Source organism: Rhincodon typus, chromosome 4 (genome assembly GCF_021869965.1).
Source record: "Rhincodon typus isolate 14 chromosome 4, sRhiTyp1.1, whole genome shotgun sequence".
Taxonomy (NCBI): Eukaryota; Metazoa; Chordata; class Chondrichthyes; order Orectolobiformes; family Rhincodontidae; genus Rhincodon; species Rhincodon typus.
The window spans coordinates 35803546-35828236 of NC_063335.1; the positions used below are offsets into that span (position 1 = coordinate 35803546).

The 24691-nt window shown below is 41.6% G+C and overlaps 1 protein-coding gene across 2 annotated transcripts in view; it reads right to left on the reverse strand.

Annotated features, from left to right (window-relative positions):
- The window catches only part of sntb1 (syntrophin, basic 1), a 113331-nt gene that overhangs the window by 25150 nt on the left and 63490 nt on the right, over positions 1 to 24691 (reverse strand). For both annotated transcript variants that reach the window (XM_048596082.1, XM_048596081.1), the window contains 2 exons: positions 5350 to 5575; positions 1418 to 1625 (listed from right to left, as the gene is read on the reverse strand). In XM_048596082.1, the coding sequence (XP_048452039.1) occupies positions 1418 to 1625; positions 5350 to 5575 (434 nt within the window). The remainder of the gene's footprint in view (positions 1 to 1417; positions 1626 to 5349; positions 5576 to 24691) is intronic.

The window sequence follows — 24691 nt, forward strand, 5'->3', positions numbered from 1 at the left end:
AGAAAGAAAGAAAGAAAGAAAGAAAGAAAGAAAGAAAGAAAAGAGTCAACGTTTTAAAGAAGAAATTCTAGAGCACCGTGCCCAGACAGCTGAAGGCATGACCGATGGTAGAATGATGGAAAATTTGAATGGCTTGCATGTCCTCAGGCCACCCAACGTGATTCATTACTAATTATGTACTTCTGAGGTCGAGTCGCTATTCTAACATACAAAACAAAGTGGCCAATTTTCGCACAACAAAATCCCAAAAATATCAATATAATAATGATCAGATAATCCATTTTTGTAGTGTTTATTAAGGTGTAAATATTGATCATGACATCAGGAAAATTCCTCTACCCCTGTTCAAAACAGTAACCATAGGATCATTTACATACACCTGTAAGTGTCAACATTTCATCTGTAAGACGGTAATGATTAGCGATATCATCACGGAATTAACATTGACCAATCAATAACATGCTAGAATAATTTTGCAAAAGCTTTTCATTATGCATCCGTCAGGACAAATGCAAGAATGCCAAATTTAAACAACCACAATAATTTATGCACAGTTCTGAGGAAGGGTCACCGGACCCGAAACGTTAACTCTGTTTTTTCCTTCACAGATGCTGCCAGACCTGCTGGGCTTTTCCAGCAACTTTGTTTTTGTTCCTGATTTACAGCATCCGCAGTTCTTTCAGTTTTTAATTTACAATAATTTATGCAGCAGGTGAAAGGGATACAGCTTGATGGAAAAGTCAACTGACCAAGGAGTTGCATGACCCAAGCCTGTGCTCACTATTATTATATGCATGACTCTGCTATGGTAAGCCATAACCATGTTCAAGCATTGCACCTTTTTTGTCTCACTTGGGAGCTTGGACTGCCTGTCAGTTCTCCATCACTTCCTGAATGGCAATGATCAGCCAGCCAACTACTCAGCACCTTTACTCCCTCAATATAAACTACTGTGTACATTTGAAATTTGGCATTTTTTCTGTTTGTCTGGATGAATGTGAGACAAAAGACTTCAGCAACATATCTCACTTTTCAGTGATATTCAAGCGCTGTTTTATCAAGCAACTGCTTATAGTAGTATACTCCCTTCAATTGTATATTATCATTGACAAAACAGTGTTAATATATTTGTTGGCAGGATTAATCAAAATAGCTATTTTAGTAAATCATGGTACGCTTCATAAACCAGTAAACTTCATTTATATGGCTTGTAAAATAATTGAACAGCTACTGTGCAAAAGAGATCAGCAGGAAGGAAGCAGATCTTTGCTATTTACACTGTTCCACCATTTCCATTAACCTCTACTAACCTATGGATAATTTCACAGCATCCTGCAATTGTTTAAATAAGACTTTCACTGTTTCTGACTCCACTGCAAAACATGAAAAGATAAAAGAAGCACTTCTCACATCTTACCTTTTCTGCGAGCCAGCCTATGTGGCGAATCTCTCGACTCCCAGCTATCCCTGTTCTTCCCAGTTGATCTTTGACTTCTGCGATGACCTTGCTGGTCAGGTTACTGGTATTAGATTGAATGGTGTTGAACCAGGCTTGGGCTGTGCTGGGATCTTTACACCTCAGGACTACGGTGTATTTGCAATCAGGAGAATGCAGTTCAAATTGTCTGAAGGAAACAGCATTAAAACAAAGAAGCTTGATTATCATTTATTGTCATTTAAGAACATTTACTTCGTTGTTTAAATCAATTAAAAAATGTGACAACGGTAAGTTCAAAATCATTGTGTTCCTGTTAGACTAAAAGTTAAGGCTGGTAGGATTAGGGAACAATGGATGAATGAGGATATTGAGGCTCTGGTCAAGAATAAAAAGGAATCATATTTTAGAAATAGACAACTGGAGTCAAATGAATCCTTTGAACAGTATAAAGGGTGTAGGGGCATTCTTGAGAGAGAAATCATGAAGGCAAAGAGGGGATATGAGATAGCCTTGGCAGATAAGGTTAACGATAATTCAAAGAGATTCTATAAGTACTTTAGGAGCAAGACAGCAACTAGAGAGAGTGTTGGGCCGCTTAAAGATGAAAGGGGTTGTCTTTGTGCTGTACCTCAGGAGATGGGAGAGGTATTAAATGAATATTTCATGTCAGTTTTTACCGTGGAGAAAGAAATGGAGGCCAAGAACCTCAAAGCTGAACTGTTGACTAAATCCAAGGACCTGGGCCTATCCTATCTATGTATGTATGTGTGTATATTGGGATTAAGGGGATATAGTTCAATTTCCCATTGCAGCTTAGTCGATAATCAGTTTTGCCACTTGTGTAAAGAATACATTTGGTGGAATAAACAAGGTATTTTGACTTTATTGAAGAAATGTGGTGAAAGTCTATTACTGTTCTCTAGAACAGAATAAAGAGAAACAAATTGACCATCTTGATGGTAAAATAAGACATTTAGACTTTTGTTATGCTCATGAAGTCTGATTTCTGTTGAACTCCTCCTGCCTGAATCATCACACTATATAATCTTTGTCCCATATCTTTTAACAAATTTAGTTAATATAGGTATATCAATCACAAGATTTAAAAGGGATGATTGATACGGCACCATTGTTGTTGTGGAAGGTAGTTCCACAATCATTAAGGGGATTTTTTTTTACCTTGATCAAGACTGGATATTGCCTTTTACTTTAAACATTTATTCATAGGATGTGGACAATATTGGCTGAGCTAGTATTTATTTCCCATCCCGAATAACCCTCAAGAAGTTGGGTGGTGGGCTGCCTTCTTGAACCATTGCAGTCCATGTGAGGTACGGACACCCATCATGCTGTTCGGAAGGGATTTCCAGGGCTTTGACACAGCGCGACCTGTGAATGGCGATATATTTCCAAGTTAGAATGCTGAGACAGTTGAAAGGTAATTTACAAGTGATGTTCCAGTGTTTTTAATGCTCTTGTCCTTCTAGGTAGTAAACGTTGCAGGTTTGGGAGGTGATTTTAGGGACCCTGTCCATAAGCTGTGTTCTGCACTCTACCAGATGTACTGGTTAGTTGCAAAAGCTCACAAACAAAAGGACTTACCAATGCACGATAGTCAACGGAAGGCCTCTGTAGAGTAAGAGAAGTCAAGGGAGAAAGGGAAGGTGAAGTGCATGATTAGAGTTAGGGAATTTTCACATGGATTGTACCATTTCCAGGTTCTGGAGTCTCTTTTGGACGAGACATTAAAGTGGGACCCTGTCTGCCCTCTGAGGTGGATGGAAAAGATCTCCTAGCACTGTTGCAGGGGAGCTTTCACCAGTTTCCAGACCAATAATTATCCTGCAATCAAATTCACAAAAAACAGATGATTTGATCTTCATCATAATGCTGCTTATGGGAATTTGCTGTAAGCAAAACAGCTGTTGATTTTCCTATATTACAACATCGAATACTCTTCTAAAGTACTTCAGGACATCTTGAAATTACAAAAGTCAACTCAAAAACACAAGTTCCTTCTTCCCCGGTATGGTGTTTCTTAGCCAGCCTCTTGGTTTGTCAGTACTGCACTGGGTGTGACAGTTTAGACTTTCAGTGCAAGTCTTTAGAATGGGATTTGAAGAGGTAACCTTCTGACTCAGAGGAGTGTGCGTTACCCAAGGAGCCACAGCTAAAAGCCATCGGGGCAGTACTGAATAGACAGCGTCTTATATTAAGTGTTCAAAACTCTCTGATCCTATTGTACATTGCAAAACCCGTCTAAAATGAAATTGGTGGCAGTTCAAAGTCAAACTGAAACAACAGAAATGAAAACTGACAGCTAAAGGGCATGGAAAAAAATATTGCAACATGATTCATAGGTGGGTACAAGTAAGAAAGTACTTGCTCTGTTGCAAAAGTCTCGTGCATTGTGTTAATGATACTTCTCAAAAGACCAAACCTATAATATTGACATCATGTGCAATCTTGAAATCCTGGACTGGATCCACATTGTTCCAGGCAAATCCCAGCTTCCTGGGTGCAACTGAAGAAGCGAACATAAGTGGACACAGATTAAGCTGCACTGTTATGTTGTAAAACTCAAACTATGCTGTAATAAAAAAAAATGCTAGAAATGATCAACAAAAGCTGACCGGGAAGGAACAGAGTTTGTTTCAGATCGATGACCTTTCGTTAGATGCGACGATAACTAATTGACTTAAACAGTAATTTTCTCCCTGTTGATGTTGTCTGACCTGCTGAGTATATGCAGGACTATTTGTAGGTTAAGTCAGAACATTTCTCTTAGGGCAGTTTCTATCTTCTTATAATGTGTTGATAAACAGCATACACTAGATGAATGGAACATCACATTTTCTTTCTAAACACACCACATTGTGCTTCCATGCCAGTTGATCCATGGGTTTGCTTCAATGCCCTCAATGCTGCTGTATCACCATGACCATGTCACTCCCATTTTATTGTGGACTGAATTTTCCACCATCCGATATTACTCTCAAGGCCTCTTCCAGAATCAGTTCTAAGTCTTGGTGTCCTGATTCCTTGCTCTCTATGATCCCATTCACAGCATTCCCAATAGTAATGCTGTTGTTCTTTTCAACTCGTTCCTTGTCCAGGCTCTCACTGCAAAATGTCCTTTCTCTGTGATTTGTTCAATTTTGTTGATCTTGTGAATTGTTAATTTTGTTGTCACTTGAGTTAATTTTGTGTCATAAATTTGTGCTCAATGTTGTTTCAGTTGCAATTCCTGTTGTGTACAGCGTGGCAATTCATTTCTCTTTAGAGAGGGATCTCCTTAGAACATTGGATCCAAACCTTGATCCAATTAGTAGGTAGGCTATTAGGGAGTCTGGGGAGAGACGGGGATGGAGAGAGATGGGATGGGAAGAAAAAGAAATATTTGCATTTCTATAGCATTTTTCAGGATCAGAGGATGATGCAAAGTAGCCAACGAAGTATTTTCTGAAATTCTCACAGTTGTAATCTGGGAAATGCCACAACCAATTTAGCAAACAGCAAGATCCAACAAACAGCAACATGATGATAATAATCAGATAATCTAATGACAGTTTAAGAAAATAAATGCTGGACAGAACTCTCCTGCTCTTCCAAGTAGTGGCTGTGGGATCTAACATTCATCTGAGAGGGCAGGTGAGTCCTCCACAGATCCACAGGAAAGAAGTTACAACTTCTCGTTTCATGTCTGGTCTCTTTGTTCTTCTGCATTGATGGACCCAAGTCGTATCTCATTAAATTAAACCTAACTAAAGCACATTCTCAATTATATTACTATTCACATCAGCCAAAGTTTATTAATAGCCTCTTTAAAGATATTTGCAAGCTGCACTGTTCTGTCTGTGGTCCTGTCTGTTTGTAAATATAATGGTTAACGAAAAGAGAAATTGGGTCACCTGTTTTCAGGGTCTGGCGTACTGAAACTTCGCGTGACATAACACATCTTCAGCGGAATGCTCTTTGAATCTTTGGAGTCGCTTGGTAAGGAGAATGGAAGGGTTGCGTGAGATTCTATGGCCGCAGATCCGAGCCTAGGAGACTCTGGAGGGAGAGTTTCCCATCCAAGTTCTGAAACCGGAGAGGTCTTCCGGATGTAAGGTGTAGCTTCTCTCATGTACTTCACTAGAAAGGGGGAAAACAGATAGTATCTCGGTGAAGACAGGATATTTGATGACATTACAATTCCAATGCTGTTTTAGTTCCAAAAACCTTTTTCTTCCTAGAAACAAAAAGTCGCAACTACAATGAGCCTGGGATACAGCAGATTGTTCCCTTTTGAGATCCGCGCTGACATCTTTTCAGACAGCACAAACTCAACTGCTACCCTTCACTGTCAGTGATCAAACTCAGGAATTGGGATAGTCGATCAAATGCATTGTGCTCTTTCAAAATCACCCTGCGTTTGGAGTAAAGGAGGGGCGAGGACCAAGAGAGCTAGTCCCTGTTCCACTGGAATGACCTAGAGTTTGCTTAACAGAGAGGGACAGTATAAACCCGCACGATATTGCTGGGGAAGAAGCAGGGATGTGCAGTTTTTTGATTAGAACATCAGTTGTGTGCCTTTTAGTATCACACTCATCTCTAAATCAAAAGGCTATGGGTTTAAGTCCCACTCCAGAGACTTGAACACAAAGTTCCAAGCTGATAATCCCAATGTAGTGCTTAAGGAAGGCTGTCAAAAGTGGTAACTATGAGATGTTAATCTGAGGCCCCTTTAGTCCTTGACAGACCAAAGATTGCATAGTACTATTTCAAAGGCCAGAAGGGGAATAATATGTGGTGTTAATGTCAATAGTTATGCCTGAATTAATATAAATAAAAATACAGATGATCTGGTCATCATCATGTTCGTGGGAGCTTGTTGTATACAAATTGGCTACTGTATTTTCTATATTACAGCATTTCTAAAGTCAAACACTAGAAAGTCATGAAAAGGTACCACAGAAATGCAAGTCATGTTTCTATTTTTATTTCTATTGGCTATTTCACCAGGTTCACATGAAACATACATTTCAAAATAACAAAATTAAGTACCATCCTATCACACCAGGTCTCTAAAGCGTGCAACAAATCATTTTTGCATGCAGCTAACGCTGTGTAGAAAATGTTGGGAAATCCCCTAAAATTGCTCGAACTCCACCAGTGTAACTTGGCTAGACGTGCCATAACTTACTTTTATAGACAAATACAATTAGACTTCCAACAATGTTAGAATGTTTGAGGGTGGAGGGTGGATTGTGACAAATCCTGAGGAAATTAGTGGACATCTAAAAGCAGCTGACTGGGATTTTTATCAAACATATAGTGACACCAAGTTACGTGAGGGAGAATTGCATCAAGTGACTTGAGGCTTGGACAAAGAGGTAGGGTTAGAAGGAGCATCTTTAAAGGACGAAAATGACTTGGACAGGTTTAGGGAGAAAATTCCAGAGCTTACGCGCAGGAGTTTGAAGGCATAGCTGGCAATGGCAAAGTGATTAAATCTGGATAACAGTCAGAGTAAGTACATGGTTGCAGGCGCAGCTCAATAACCTTACAATGGAATATCTCTCACACACACTCACAAATACACACAAGGTTGAAGGAACACAGAGATCTTTGATGGTTATAGGGCACAGGAGGTTACAGAATGTGATGAAAAGATGGCAACAGTTATCATTGAACATAAAAAGATGTCTTGCAATGGGTTCCTGTGATTGTATTCCCATTATAATATATGATTGATGTCTTTCCAGTTTGTGCCTCATTAGTCGCAGGCTGATCAGTTTTGCTCACTGGTGTGTTTTAGTTATGGTTGAACTTTTGAAGTTGTGTGTAGAGCTAAGAGGAGATGGTTGAGACACTGTCAAAGCATAGCCTACACTGGATCATAGCTGTGAAACCTCTTCATGTGACAGTATGAGTTATAGCTGTGAGACAGCAGGAAATCGTATTCCCCACAAAGAAAATAATCTTCTTTCTTGTCTTGCAATTACCACATCTGAAGAGAAGGGAGATAAAAGTGCTGATCCATGTAGAATCATATTTTGAAAACCACCACATACTGTAATGCACACATACTAAAAGAGACACACCCAGCCACCCCCTGGGCACTCAGTGACAAATGGAAGGAAAGCTAGTTAACCCAAAATAAATTGTGGTACATACAGCCATTGATTTAGTTGGGATCAACTAATGAAGATGAAATGGAGATTTAACTTGGAAACTTCCCATGTCAACACCAGCATTATTTTCCAGATGAGTGACCAGGGAGCAAAATATGTTTAAATTTGCACTTCTTTAAGATGATCTAAAACCTTTGGTGTTCTGCAAAAAGTGATGTTCACAGAAAGCTGTCTGTGTGACCTTGGATTATTGTAATGTTCCAGATAATTTCAAAAGTCTCGCTTCAAAAATTCTGAATAATAGCTAAACTAATAAAATATTAGTACATTTCCACACTTTCTGTGGCTGTAGACAGGTTATGCAAGCAAGAGAGCTTTAAGATTTGACTTTTTAAACTATTTTATTCTATTCTGACCCTATTTGTTAGTGCACTCTTCAATTTGCATGCTGTAGTTATCATTATACAGCACTATTGTCTCTCTGTAACCTTCTAATTATTTCCCCAATTTAACCCTCTACCCGCACTATTTAGTTTGAAGCCCTTTCAACCCATCTTAGATATACAACTCGCCACAACACTGGTGCCTGCATTGGTGAAATGAAGCTCATCCCAATAATATAGTTCCCACTTTCTGCACTACTGGTTTCAGAGCCCCATGAGGAAAAACCAGTTTCTCCCACATCAATCTTTGATCCATTCAGCTCTATAATCTTATTTGCTCTACTCCAATTTGCTCAAAATTCGGGTAGTAATCCACAGATTATTAGCCTTGATATGTTGTTTTATAATTTAGTTCCTCATGTCTCATATTTCCTCAGCAGAACCTCCTTCTGTGTCGTACCTACGTCACTACCACTATGTGGGCCATGACAACTGGATCCTTCTGTTCCCACTTCAAGTTCCTTAAGAGATGGCCTTAACCCTGGCACCAGGCAGGCAACACAGCCCAGAGAATCACATTCCAAGCTGCAGAGAACAGTACCTATTCCCCTGACAAATACCACCCCCTGCTGCTAATGCATTCCTTTCGTGCTTCCACAACTGCACCACACATATCCCCCACCCCTCCAACCACCACCACCACCACCACCACCACCACCACATCATGGGGCTGGGTTGAGTTTGCTCATCCACCCCAGAGACTGTTTTGAGTGAGGTGCATTTACTGGCTGCCACCAACTGCATACGAAGCCACTTACAGTAGAGACAGAGGTCACATGAGTATGGCAAGACAGCAGTGCACGAAGTACAACTGCATTTCCCAGCTCTCTGCTCTCATCCACATCAACTGAATGGAGCCTGATCCTGTTGGACAATTGCCAGGTTCCTCCGTTGCTACCCTCTGGATGCTCTCACTTGTTATTACCAGCCTTCTGCCTCAGACTAAATCTGATGTGTCACTGTCTCCTGGCACAACGTCCCTTGGTACATTTCTCCCTCCCTGATGTATCGCAGTGTCTGAAGATCAGAATCCAGCTCCTCAACCCAGTTTCTTGAACTGCAGATATGGCTCCTATGAATTGCAATGGTGTCAACCAGGTTGGTATAGGATTGTTGCATATTGCACTGCAAGCAAATATACTGTAACCCCATGCTGCTTTGTTCAGTGTTACGTTTCCTGCAGAACATTTCAACAGGACAGAAAACAAAAAGTAAAATATTGTTCCTTCAAATCCATCAAGAAACAATCCTGCAGTGCTCAGCAAATTCACTTTCCCAAGGCAGATAAAGGCCCTGAGAAAATATATGACTAGCTGGCACTTGTAATCACTCATACCGTCTCTGTATTTACTTTCACTGTTTCCTCAAATGATTTTGAAAAGTCATTCCAAATGCTCTGATATATTACCAGCGAGAAGTTTACTGTGAAGGTCAGGGTGTGCCGAAGGGGAAAATAAAAGTCACAAGAAGTGCCAGGAGTGTTTGAGATTAGTAACAAATTGTGAAGAATGCTGATGTGAGTCAGATCAGAACAGACTGCTGGGGCGAGTGAAATCCTGTCACAATTTGGTGTCCACATATCACGGTGGGCCTGTGCACACAATCAGACATGCACATATGCAAAGGAAAGGATACTAATGCACATGCTTACACAGGCACTAATGCACACAAATCACAGAAGCCTGCAGACACACATTAGGTTCACATAAACATACATACAATTATGCATCAAATCACCCACATACATCGAATTACACAGGCCCACATACACAGTGAGGTACAGATGGAGGATACAGTTCCACGTTTGTATAGCACAGCAGTTTTAATGGAATGACTACCAGGACAGACTCATTGGACCAAGCTGATAGATTTGCAAAATGACTATTCCTAAAGTACAAAGTGAATTTTCTGCAGTTTCACCCAAAACCTGAGCTAGTTCCCTTTCACCCATGACTTTAGTCCTTGTTTCATTTCTCTATTTTATTTTCCTGGCTACACTATTTATTTCTCTGTCAGCTCCTATCATACGATCAAATGAGGCGAACTAAAAATTGGGGCTCAACAGTTCTACAGCATTAGGGAGGATTCGTCTGCCACTGAGCCAGAGAAATCAGAAAGTGTCTGATCTCAGTTTTGGAGACCACAAGTGTGGGAGAGTGCAATTCCATTCATTTCAAGAGGGAGAAAATGTCCCTCAGCCAGGCTTCCTGTTCAAAATTGCTACTTAATGTCTATAACTGGCAAAGGCAGAGGAGCTTTAGGTCCCTCTGCAATACAGATGCAGCAGAATTACCGATTGAAATTCACTCCACTTAAAAGAGGGAAAAGCAGTCACTTGAAGCTAATTTCATACAACAGGCTGGTTACTTTGTGCTGGATGGAGCTATTGTTGGAGCTGCACTCATTCAGACTAGTGGGGAGTATTCCATCGTACTCCTAACTTGTGCCTTGTAGATGGTAGACAGACCTTGGCGGGGTCAGGTGCTGAGTTAATCTCTGCATGATTTCTAGGCTCTGGCCTGTTCTTGTGGCCGCAATATTTTTATGGCTCGTCCAGGTGAGATTCTCTTTAACGAAAATCCTAAGGATGTTGAAAGGAAGGGATTCAGTGATTGCAATGCAATTGATTTTCAAGGAACAACAGTTAGATTCTCTCCTATTAGAGATGGTTATTGTGTGGCTTTTGTGTAGCGCAAATATTACTTGCCCCTTGTTGCATTTGGACATGGCCAGCTTCAGTACCTGAGGAGTCATGAGTAGTGTAATCATTGATGAACATCCCCACTTCTGACCTTATGATGGAGGGAAGGTTATTGATGAAGCAGCTGAAGATGGTTGGGCCTAGGACACCACCCTGAGGAACTCCTGCAGAAAGGTCCTGGAGCTGCGCTGATTGACCTTCAACAACTGTCACCATCTTTCTCTGTACTAGGTATAGCTAACAATCTGATCAGATATATTCCTGTGGGCTTCATCACATAACCTCCCTCCTCTAACCATGTTCCACAGCCACACTCGTACCATTGGGTGTCTGACATTACTGTCTTCATCAAGCCCCATGCCGCTAATTCAATTGCAAACAGAACAGGATCACCAGAATAGTTCTTGCAAAGATGAACTTCAGTTAGCGAGATAGATTGGAGAATTTGGATGGTTTGCCTTGCAGAAGAGAAGATGAAAAGAAAACTGGATGGAGGTACTCACCATTGGTGGAAGAATCAAGAACCAGAGGACAGGGATTTAAAGGTAACTGGCAAATGATGCAATGGCAACATTTTCATGCAGCAAGTTATTAGGATCTTTGACTGAGTAATGACAGAGATTCAACCAAGGCATTCATGAGGGAATTGGATTACTATCTGGAAGGAAAAGTGTGCAGACAGGAGGATGATAAAAGGCATGAGGTAGATTGTTCATTCCCAAAGGCAGCACAAACATGGAAAGCTGATAGGCCTCGTTCTGTACAGTAACATTGTGAGCTTCTGTGATTTGAGTGTTGCGGGAACGCTGACCACACTCCCCAACAGACCTCAGAGTCTGCTCCTTGAGATCACTCTTCAGCTCAACAGTAGCCAAGTGCTTTTGAATCATTTGCAATCTTTACTCGGATGCACTTTTACCTTACAGCTATCCCAACAGCTCTCCTCACTCGCCTGACCCATTAGTACCTCCAACTGCTCAGTCCTGCTGACAATGGAGAATAGCTGGGGTGTGCTGGGGCTTGTTTGTTTGGAGAAGTGGGTATAGCTGGGGATCTGGAGCCTTCTGCAACATTTTGACCCTTGTATCCATTTAAAGTCCTGCTCTCCTGAACAGGTTCTACTCCCACCAGGACAATCCCTAAATGCAAACACTGACAGGGAATTCAGCTTGAGTTTTCTCACTAATTGATGCTCCCCTCAGGACCCTAACAGGTCCAACTGCAACTCCCTGTGCTATTACATCCCTCAACAGAGCCAAACCACTCACTGTTCACTTCCATTGAGACAAATGTGAGGCCTTTGGGTCAAAAGGGAATATAAACAACATAATATTATGCTTCAGTGCCTCTTTCAGTTTATGCCATGGCTTTGGAAGTACAGCAATCTTGAATTCCTGATGGCTCCAGGACCCCCTAAGTCCTCAGTTTCAACGGACAGGAGAGGGAAGGGATCAACTGGTCTCAAATGTGGAGGAGAAGATTTTCTTATAACTTGAAAACTTTAATAAACTTATTGAGCATGATTACAAGGCATGTAAAGATCATTCTGATGGTAAGAGTTGCATCTAGCTGGCAGGCTCATTCCAAGTTTCCAATCCAGCTCCGGGCTGACCCTGTATTGGGTTTGCTAACAGAATAATTATGTGATTTACTGCTGTGTACATCCTATACTTTAATAATCATTCATTGCTTTGCAAATTTACTTGAGTTTACAAGCTTTTCTGGGCAATTAAAAAAAACACAAACCGTGAGTCCGAAGATACTGCCAACAAAACAAATACATGAAGCATTTCTCACATACTATTTTGACTCTTTCCAAGGAAAAACTAAAAAATGTTGTACAAGTTTGATAGATGATGCTGTTTATTAAAATTAAAGTACATGTAACCATTAAAATAAAATTGAAATGCTGCAAATTCTAGAAATCTGAAATAAGAACAGAAAGTGCCGGAGATACTGAGCTGATCTGGCAGAACTTGTGGAGAGAGAAACAGGATAATGTTTTGAAAAGGTGACTCTCCTGCAGGACTGAGGAGTCAGCTCCAAAGAAGAGGTACTGGACTTGAACCATTAACCCTGGTACTCTCCCTACAAACACTTGCCGCTCCTGCAGAGTTTCTCTAGCAGCTTCTGTTTTTAATCAGTCATTCACGGGCATGTCAAACAGGTGCTACAAAATTGGCTTTTTCATGGTTCCTCAAGAAAACTTTGTTCCCCCATATTTTTTGAAGCTAGTTCACTTACAAAACTCATGTTTCCCACTGACTTACAGCCCAGGTTATCCTTCAAGGATCAAAGGAGGTGAGGAGGAAATCACATAGAAGTGTTCAAAAATAGGTGACATTTGCCAACTTATGGAGGTGGTGGTGTGGAAGGGGGATTGGGGAGTGACTACAATTACCCCATTTTTGGGGGAACTGGAAGCATGAACAGTGAGCAAGGGGGTATTGTCTGAATGCTAACCCCATGCACACCCTCTCCTTTCCCAACAAAACACACCTCATGACAGGAAATTAAAAAAAACTTACCTTCTTCCTGCTGGATTCTGAGTAGGCCTCGATTGGCGGACCTTAAGGCCCAGAAGCTGTTGGCCTCTGATTGGCCGGCTGTTGAGGCCAGCTCAACTCTTAATTAGATGGCTGGCAGGCAATCGGATGATTCTCGCTGGTGGGTGTGCAATGTCAGTCACCCCCTAATACACTCAGCTTCACACATTTTTAGAAAAGGGAGAACTGCACCCTAAATATTTGCAAAAGTTGTGGAAGTTGAACTCTCATTCTCAGGATTATTCATTCAGTGACACTACCACATCCTGAGAGAGAGAGAGAGAGAGATCAGATTCCAGATCATGTTTAGCCATTCTACTTCTCTTGGCCCATAAGTAGTGCTGTAAAAAGCCACCTATTGTATAGTCTCGCCTTCTTGGGCCTGGTGGTTTTCCAAGTGCCTGGCGATTTCAAAATAGAAGGCCTTATCTTCTGATGTGACAAAAACAAGGGCACAATTTCAATAAGTGTGTAGATGCAGTTTGTGATACCACAGTTAAGAACTGATCTCACAGCAGCAGAGATTAATGTTTAATCAGGTTGCACTGACTTTTGAACAACTCAGAACATTTACACAGAGTCTCGAAATGCAATAGATTTGTTTGACTGCAACAAAGAGACTGGAACAAACTAACACAAGTTTATTTAAAGTGGCAAGCCAAGCCATTTAAATTGAAGACTGACTGAACCAAACATATACTTGTACCGTATATTTCAAAAACAAAGCCATGATCTGGGGCAGAGAGAGATTGAAATTTTATCACGCTCAAGCTCAATGCAGGTAAAAATGCATTGTATTGCTGGAGGCATGTTTGTGATAGTAATGGTTTTAGGTGGGTGTCTTCATTGCTGACAGAGAACGGGCTGTAGATACTGGATTCCAATGAGCCTAGATAATGCAGTTTAACTGGGAAGGCTACATCTGTTAGTGGCCAGAAAACATGCACAGCTGCTCCTGGCCCCTGGCCAGTCAGCATCAGGAGTTACATTGAAAGTAGAAAGATCATTAAAATGAACCCATGTGGTCTTGTTATAATATTCACAGGAACACCTTATTGGTTGCCTAACCCTTATCTCACCTCTGATAAAACCAGGTAGAATCAAGGCTGGTTGGGTTTTCCTGTTTCAGATGTTTCATTTGTCAACTCAGTCCCAAACCAAACACGTGAGCTGTAGGTGGGAGTGGGGGGGGGATTAAATTTCTGAACTTTCCAGCTGCCTTCGGAGGTAAGTAGTTCAGAAACAGGAAAGGTTTGGGGAATTGTTGGAAAGACGGGGCTACATTTGTCAGCAATTCAAGAGCAGGAGTCATGCCTTCCAAAATCTCGTGGAATGTTTCAATGACGTTGATTGTAGACACTGAAATTATTTTAAAATCCATGCAGGATAATTTGACGCATTCAAGGGGGAATTAAATGACTACCTGAATAAAAACAATAGGTAAGATTATGGGGAAAAGGCAGGAGGACACATGAAGTCACTTCTCATTGAGTAAGCCAGTGGTAATACGATGGGCTGAATGGCCTCCTTCTGCACTGTAACCATTCTGCAATGACATGTATTTCTGTGACAAATTGCTCAGCACTCACTCACAAAGCAATGGCTGGATGATTGGGTACATATACGGCAGTAAGGTGGTTCATGTCTGGTCATGAACCACTCTGCGAAACCTTAATTAATACACGTGCTCAATAATTTGGATAATTTCTCAGTGAGGTACAAAACCACGGTGTGAAATTCTGAACTGGAATTTATAAACCAAACTCTTGCTGGCTTTGCTTTGTTTCATAGCAGTCAGTCAAATATACTGTTAAGATGATGTTGCGTTTACTGAGAATGGCTAAGAGATATAGCAGATACAGCAGATGTTACAATTCCCCATAAACGTATACGGTTACTGTGCCTGTGCTAGCCCTTTCATTGAGTTATCAATTATCCCCACTATCCACACCATTCTCCTTCCACATTGCTCTGCAAAGTTTCCTTTTCAAATATTTCATTCCCCGTTTTAAGCTTACACCATCCTTATGGGCAGCGCATTCCTATCAAAAATAGTTGTTTTTTTTTAAAAAGAAAAACTTAGATTGCACATTGGTTCTTCAGAAAATTATCTTCAATGTGTGTCCTGTGACCTTCCTGCTACTGGAAACATCTTCTCCTTAATTACACTATTGAGTCTAGAAATGGGAGAATCGAGTGATTGAATAAATGCCTGGAAAGCTGGTGTGGGAGGGTGGGCATCAGTTTTGTGAGGCAAAGGGACAGTTTCCAGGGAAGGTGGGATCTGGCCAGTCTTTACCTGAGCCGGACAGGGCCAAATATGCTCACTGAGTGCTGTTAAAGAAGGGTTTAAACTAGATTGGCAGAATCTTGGAAACCTGAAGGCTGACTCATAAGACAAATTCAGAGAAGGAAACAGGAAATTAGCAAGCGTCTCAGAGACGGAAGAAATAAATGTTAGAAGAAAATAGAGTAAACACAGGAATTTGGCAGTACTGAAAGGTATATATGTAAACGCAAGGAGTATAGCAAATAAAACCAAAAACCAAGTACAGATAGACTCATGACAGCATGATATCATTGGTGTAACTGAAACTTGGCTTAAGAAGAGGAGAAAAATTGTCAACTCAACAGAGTTTTCAGATATAGTAGGAACTGCAGATGCTGGAGAATCCGAGACAACAAGGTGCAGGGCTGGATGAACACAACAGGCCAAGCAGCATCATAGGAGCAGAAAGGCTGACGTTTCGGGCCTAGACCCTTCATCAGAAAAGGGGGAGGGGAAGGGGTTTTGAAATAAATAGGGAGAGAGTGGGAGGCGGATAGAAGAGGGATAGAGAAGAGGATAGGTGGAGAGGAAACAAACAGGTCGAAGAGGCGGGGATGGAGCCAGTAAAGGTGAGTGTAGGTAGGGAGTTAGGAAGGGGATAGGTCAGTCCAGGGAGGACGGACAGGTCAAGGGGGCGGGATGAGGTTGGTCGGTAGGAGATGGAGGTGCGGCTTGAGGTGGGAGGAGGGGATAGGTGGGAGGAAGAACAGGTTAGGGAGGCAGGGACGAGCTGGACTGGTTTTGGGATGCGGTGGGGGGAGGGGAGATTTTGAAACTTGTGAAATCCACATTGATACCATTGGGCTGCAGGGTTCCCAAGCGGAATATGAGTTGCTGTTCCTGCAACCTTCGGGTGGCATCGTTGTGGCACTGCAGGAGGCCCAGGATGGACATGTCGTCTGAGGAATGGGAGGGGGAGTTGAAATGGTTCGCGACTGGGAGGTGCAGTTGTTTTCAGATAGGTTAGAACTGGGGAAAAAAATGGTGGAGTACAGCATTTTTGATTCAGGAACCAATTACAACGATGAGGAGGAAAGATATACTAAACAAATCACCAAATGAGACCATATTGGTTGAGATTAAAATTAAAATGAAATTTTAAGCAAAAGGGGCAGCCATGCTTCCATCAGCATGTAATATAGAATGAGGGAGACAAAACTGCAAATAGATAGTCAAATTTGAGAGTGCAACAACAACAGGGCAATAATAGTTTGAGACTTCAACTAACCTGTTATCAACTGAAATATGAACAACGTGACCGCCACACAGGGCAAAAGAATTGCTGAAGTGCACTCAGGAGAACAATTTCTAGCTAGTAACAAGCCCAGGAGAGAGGGTATAATTTTAGATTTAGTCTTATGAAATAATGCGGGGCAAATGGATGAAGTAGCAATGGGTGACCATTTTGCAGGCAGTGACCATAATGAGGTTAGACTGAGTATCATGATGTAAAAGGACAAAAATAGAACAGGTGTAAATGTTCTAAATGGGGGTGGGGAAATGAATCTTATGTAGCAGGGGGCTGGGGGGGACAATCTGGGTGAAAGTGGACTGGATAAAGCTACTTGAAGGAAAATCAGTGACAAATCAATGGAACACATTTGAAAGTGAGATTCCCATAGGCACAGTGCATCTTATCTCCGCAAATAAAAAGGGTGATACTGCTAAATATAGACCCCTTGTTATCCAGATGCATGCAAAGTAAAATAAAGCATAAAAAGAAAGGCTACAAATCACAAAAATATTAATATTGTATAAACCCTAGAAAAGTATAAAGTATAGAGGTGATGTGATGAAGAACACGAGGAAAGAAAGGGAGGATATTAAAAATATTGGCAGGTTAAAAATCAAAATCAAGAAATCTCAAAAATGTTTTAAGTACATTAAGAGCAAGAGGATGACTAAGGAAAGGCTGGGCCTGTCAGAGATTTACAAGGTAACTTGCACACAGATGCAAAAGATGTGAGTGGGTTTTTTTCATGAATGCTTTGTCTTCACAAAGGAGAGGGATGATGCATGCAATCTAGTTCAGAAGAAGTGTGAAATGTTAGACAAAATAAAAAGAGTGCAAAGTGAAGTGTCAGAGGAACTAACAGTTTTGAAAGTGAATGAAATGCCAGGGCAGGATAAACTGCATCTCAGGCTGCTAAAGGAAGTCAGGGAGGAAGTAAAAGATGCTCAGAGGTGCATTTTCTGATTCTCACTGGATACAGGCAAGGTACCAGAGGATTGGAGGTCTGCAACCACTGCACCATTGTTTAAAGAAGATATAAGGGATAGGCTAACTAGTAATGGACTGCAAACTCTACCTTCAGTGACAGACAAATTATCAGAATCAATTCTGAGAGAGAGGATTAATTGTCACTCAGAAAGATATGGATTGATCAGAGATAGCAAGATTTTATTAAGGAAATTCCATACCTTACTACTATAATTAAATTGTTGAGAATTGGGAGGATTAATGACAGTTGTGCAGTGGATGTTAGTTACATGGGTTTCAGTAAAGAATTTGACAAGGTCATACATGACACACTGGTCAGAAAAGTCAGAAGATGGACACAGGATACGACCGACAGAGTACCCTTCATCATCCAGTATTTCCCTGGAGCGGAGAACTACTCCATGTTTTTCACAGCCTTCAACATGTCAACGATGATGAATAGCATCTCGCCAAGATCATCACCAAGCCTCCACTTCTCGCCTTCAAACAACCACCAAACCTTAAACAGACCATTGTTCGCAGCCATATGATGTGCTATGATTGAGCAGGAAACTTTCTCAGTAACATGAGCTTGCGAGAGACATCCCGACTACATCCATGGTCTGAACGTCATAGAAATGGTTAAAATAGCCTCTAGTTTCTTTGCTGCATAAGAAAGACCTAGCAAGGATGCTTCCAACATCGACCACAACACCAAACAACCCTGTCACAGCAACCTCTGCAAGAAATGTCAGATTATCGACATGAATACTACCGTAACACGTGGGAACACCACCCACCACATGCACGGCAGATATTCATGATTTGGCCAACGTTGTTTATTTCACGCTGCAGGCAAGGATGCCCTGAGGCATGGTATATTGACAAGACCACGCAGATGCTACAACAATCAATGAATGGACACAGCACAATAATCGCTGGACAGGAATGTTCCCTTCCAGTGGGGGAACACTTCAGCAGTCAAGGACATTCAGCCTCCGATCTTTGGGTAATCATCCTCCAAAGCAGCCTTCAAGAAGCACAACAACGCAAAATCACCAATAGCCAAGTTCCGTACCCACGAAGACAGCCTCAACCACAATCTTGGGTTCATGTCGTGCTATATGTGACCCCACCATACTATTCTGAATCTGTAAAGTCTTCCTTACTGTCCTGTTTTGACACCATCACCTTGATAAATTGTTATGATCTCTCTACCTTAATTAGTGTGTACAGTTTTGGATTACTTATTACTTTGGTTTGATCCTCGGTACATGACTCTTATACCTATCCTGTTATTCCAGTCATTTGCTTTGTCTCCAGCACCACCTTATTTTCAATATTTTGTAATTATCTCTCTACCTCATTTAATTGGATTATAGGTCATCCCTTCGCTTGTTATGCAGCTGTTGACACTTTACTCACACTGTCTGACATTCTTGATCACTTGCAGAGACCTATTATTTAGCCTGTTGACACTCCACTCACACCATTTGTATGATCTTTTCATCTCTCTGCCCACTGATCTCTTTGCCTATAAATTCTGTGCTTCTGTGCTACTCTCTCACTTCACCTGATGAAGGGGCAAAGCTCTGAAAGCTTGTGATTCCAAATGAACCTGTTGGACTATAACCTGGTGTCGTCTGACTTCTGACCTCATCCACCCCAGTCCAACACTGGCACCTCCACATCAGAAAAGTGAAAGCCCACTGCATACGGGGAAATGTGCTGAGTTGAATCCAAAATTGACTCAGTGACAGGAAACAGAGAGCAATGGTTGATGGATTTTTTTTTAAAAGTGGAAATTGGTTCCCAGTGGCATTCCACTGGGCTCTGCATTGGGTCCCTTGCTGTTGATTGTATGCATTAATGATTCAGACTTAAAACGTTAGAGATACAATTTTGAAATTTGCAGATGAGAAGAATTAGCCGTTTGATTGAAAGTGAAGAGGATAACTAACAACTTCAAAATTATATCAATGGTTTGGTTGAATAGGCTGAACAGTGACAAATCTTAATTGAGAGTCAATGCATTTGGGGAGGGCAAACAAAGCTAAACAATACACCATAAACAGAAACATGTTCTGTGGCGTAAAGGAATTGAGACCCCTTAGAATACATGTCCACAGACCTTTGAAGGTGCCAAGATAGGTAGATAAGGAGATAAAGCAAGCATATGAAATGTTTTCCCTTATTGGATGAAGTATAGAATGCAAAGTTGAGATGTAATACTGTAACTACAGTTAACACTGGTTAAGCCACAGATGAAGTTTGGTGTACAGTTCACTGCATAACAAGAAGGATATATTTGTTTGGAAAGAGTACAGAGGAGATCTGCAAGAATGTTGCTAAGATGTGAAAATTGCAGCTATAAGGAAAGGCTGAATAGTCCAGGGTTGTTTCGCTTAGAACAAAGTAGGCATACGGGTGACTTAATCGAGGTGTACAAAATTATGAGGGGCCTGGATACAGTATACAGGAACGACAAGTTTCCACAAGCAGAGGGACCAATTACAGGAAGTAAGTGTAAGGTGTTTGGTAGAATTATTAGAGGAGATATGAGGAAAAATCTTTTTACCCAAAAGGGTGGTGTGTGACTGTAATTTGTTGTCTGGTTTGGTATCAGAGGCAGAAACACTCGACTCATTTAAAAGTAAACTGCATCTGAAGTACAGTATCTTTTAAAGCCCAGGTGCTGGAAAGTTGAACTGAATAGATGGTTAGTTTATTTCTCAGCTAGCACAGGCACACTGGGCTGAACGGCCTCTTTCTGTATTGTAACATTTCAAACGTACTCTATCACAACCCTTTATTGATTTGGAACAAGTTTTTAAATATTCATTTAACCTTCTCTGCCCTAAAGAGAACAATTCCTGCTTCTCTAATCTCTACACATAAGACCATAAGATATAGGAGCCCACTGAGTCTACTCCACCACTTCACCATGACTGATATGTTTCTTAATCCAATTTTCTTGCTTTCTCTTACTACCCATGATCCCCTAACTAATCAAGAACCTATCTATCTCGGTCTTGAACGCACTCAATGACTTAGCCTCCAAAGCCTTCTGCGGCAATGAATTCCATAGATTCAACACCTTCTGGCTGAAGAAATTTCTCTTCCTCTCAGTTCTAAGGGTTGCCCCTATACTCTGAGGCTGTGCCATCAGATTCTAGGATCTCCTACTGGTGGAAATATCATCTCCATGTCCCATCTATCCAGACCCCTCAATATTCTGTAAGTTTTAATCAGATCCCCTTCATCCTTCTCAACACCATCAAGTACAGACCCAGAGTCCTCAACCACTCCTTATATGACAAGCCTTTCATCCCTGGATCATTCTTCTAAATCTCCTCTGGACCCCCTCCAAACACCAGCACATCCTTTCTTAGATACAGAGTCCAAACCTGCTCACAATATTCCACATGTGGTCTGACCTGAACCTTGTACAGCCTCAGCAGTACATCCCTAGCCCTCTTGAAAGGAATTCTAAAATTGCGTTTGGTTTCCCAACCACCCACTGAATCTGCATGTTAACCATAAGATAATTCTGAAATAGTACACCAAGTATTTCTGGAGCCTTCCCCATTTAGAAAATAGACTTTGCCTCTGTCCTTCCATACAAACTTCCCCATTTAGAAAATAGACTTTGCCTCTGTCCTTCCATACAATGTGTAGGATCTCACATTTTCCCATTTTTTTTCCAACTGCCACTTCTTTGCCACTCTCCTCACTGGTCCAAGTCCTTCAGCAGCCTCCCCATTTCCTCAGCACGGCCTGTTCAACCACCTATCTTTGTGTCAACTGTAAACTTAGCAATAATGCCTTCAGTTCCTTTGTCCAGGTCATTAATGCGTACGGTGAATAGTTATCCCAACACCGACCCCTGCGGAACTCCACTAGTCACCAGCTGTCATCCTGAAAAAGACCCCTTTATCCCACTCTCTGCCTTCTGCCAGTCAGCCAATCCTCTATCCATGCCAGTACCTTGCCCCTAATACTATGGACTCTTCTCTTATTTAGCAGCCTCTTTGTGGCACCTTGTTGAAGGCCTTCTGGAAATCCAAATAATCACAGCCACTAGCTCTCCTTTGTCTAACTTGCTTGTTACCTCCTCAAAGAATGCTAACAGATTCATCAGGAATGACCTCCATTTGACAAAGTTGTGTTGACTAAGCCCTATTTTACCATGCACTTCCGAGTACTCCTCAATCTCATCCTTAATAATGAAGACAGAGAAAGGTTCAGTGAGTGGAATGATGTTGGGCATGGCTTGTGTAAACCAGCAAACAGGCATTTGCAAATCTCCTGGAGTTATTTGGAAAAACAAAATATAATCTGTTCTTTGGAAAAGCTCAGCAGGTCTGGCAGCATCTGTGAAGAAAAAATTAGCGTTAATGTTTCGGGTCCGGTGACCCTTCCTCCGTACCAGACCCGAAACGTTAACTCTGATTCTTTCTTCACAAATGCTGCCAGACCTGCTGAGCTTTCCCAGCAACTCTGTTTTCATTCCTGATTTATAGCATTTGCAGTTCTTTTGATTTTTATAATCAGTTCTTTGTCCAATGCATTCCCAACCTGCAAGACTAGCCTGGAGGCTATGAATTAAAAATTGGACTTCAGAAGAATGAAACTTTGAAATGGACAGCATTTTAAGGAAGCTTGACAGAATAAATGCTGGAATCCCATTTGAGATTCTAGAACCAGGGGCCTCAGTTTCAAAATAACTGGTCTCCCATTTAAGAAAGTAATTTCTCATCTTAGCGGATCATTAGTTTCTGGAATTCTTTTGGCTAGAGCAGTTTGATGCTGAGTGACTCAACATATTCAAGTCTACACCCTCTGGCTGAAGAAATTTCTCTTCCTCTCAGTTCTAAGGGTTGCCCCTATACTCTGAGTTAGATGGATTTTTTGATTGACCAGAAATTCAAGGGTTAGAACAAAGAACAAAGAACAATATAGCACAGGAACAGGCCCTTCGGCCCTCCAAGCTGCACCGACACATTTTGCCCTCCCATACTAAAACTGACTTCACTTACAATCCGTGTCCCTCTATTCCCTTCCTTTTCATGTATTCATCCAGGTGCTTCTTGAATGCTGCTACTGTGTCTGTTTCCACCACCTCCCCTGGCAGCACATTTCAGGCACTCACCACCCCTTTGTGTGAAAAAGGTGCCTCCACACATCTCTTTTAAACTTCCCTCCCTCGCACCTTGAACCTGTGTCCTCTAGTAATAGACCCCTTCACCCTGGAAAAAAGCCTCATACTTCCCACTTATATTCCAGGGAGTAACGATGAGCAATTTGGGGTGGGGGTAGGAACAATACGGCCTCTATGATAAAATGTGAAAGAACAAAACAACAAAAGGAGAAGTACAGCACAGGAACAGACCCTTCAGCCCTCCAAGCCTGCGCCAATCATCATGCCCTAACCTAAAAAAAAAACCTTCTGCCCTTATTCAGTCCATATCCCTCTATTCCCTCCCTATTCATGTAACCATTCAGATGTCTCTTAAATGTCGTCAGCATACCCTTTTCCACCACCTCTTCTGGCAGAGCATTCCAGGGTTCTACCACTCTGTGTGAAAAACCTCCTTCACACATCTCCCTTAAACTTTCCCATTCTCACCTTGAACCTGTGCCCCCTTGTAATTGAAGCTTCAACCCTGGGAAAATGCCTCTGACTATCCACCCTATCTGTGCCTCTCATAATTTTGTAGACCTCAATCAGGTCTCCTCTCAGCCGCCGTCTTTCTAGTGAAAACAATCCTAGTCTTTTTAACCTTCCCTCATAGACAATGCCCTCAAGACTGGGCAACATCCTGGTGAACCTTCTCTGCACTCTCTCCAAAACTTCCATGTCCTTCTGGTAACGTGGCAACCAAAACTGCACACAATACTCCAAATGCAGCCTAACAAGGGTTTTATATAGCTGCAACATGATTTGCCAACTCTATATGCCATGCCCCAGCCGATGAAAGCAAGCATGCCATATGACTTCTTAATCACACTGGCCACCTGTGTTGCCACTTTTAGGGAACTGTGGACCTGCACGCCCAGATCCATCTGTATGTTACTGCTCCTAAGAGTTCTGCCATTTATAGGATAATTCACACCTACATTTGATCCTCCAAAAATGTATCACCTCACATTTGCTTGAATTAAATTCCAGCTGCCATTTCTGTGCCCAAGTTGCCAATCTATCTATATCCTGTTGTATCCTTTCACAATCGTTGATACTATCAGCAACTCCACCAATCTTTGTGTCATCTGCAAACTTACTAATCAGACCACCCACAATTTCCTCCAGATCATTTATACATACTACAAACAACAGAGGACCTAAGACTGATCCCTGTGGAACACCACTAGTTGCCAGTCTCCGTTCTGAAAAACACCCACCGCTGCCCTCTGTCTTCTATCACCAAGCCAGTTTTGAATCCATCTAGCCAGCCCACCCTGAATCCCATGTGGTTTTAGTTTTTGTACCAAACTGCCATATGGGACTTTATCAAATGCCTTACTAAAGTCCATATAAACTATATCCACAGCCCTTCCCTCATCAATTATCTTGATCATCTCTTCAAAAAATTCAACCAGGTTGGTGAGACATGACCTTCCCCTCACAAAACCATGCTGCCTGTCACTAACTAGTCCATTTTCTTCTATATATATCTTGTGCCTCAGCATCTTCTCTAAAGGCTTCCCCACCACAGACAGCAGGTTTACTGGTCTATAATTTCCTGGATTATCCCTACTTCCTTTCTTAAACAAGGAGCAAAATTGGCTAATCTCCATTCCTCTGGAACTTTGCTTGTGGCCAAAAAGGATGTGAAAATATCTGCTAATGCCCAACTATTTCTTCCCTTGCCTCTTGCAGAAACCTAGGAGAGATCCCATCTGGCCCTGGGGAAT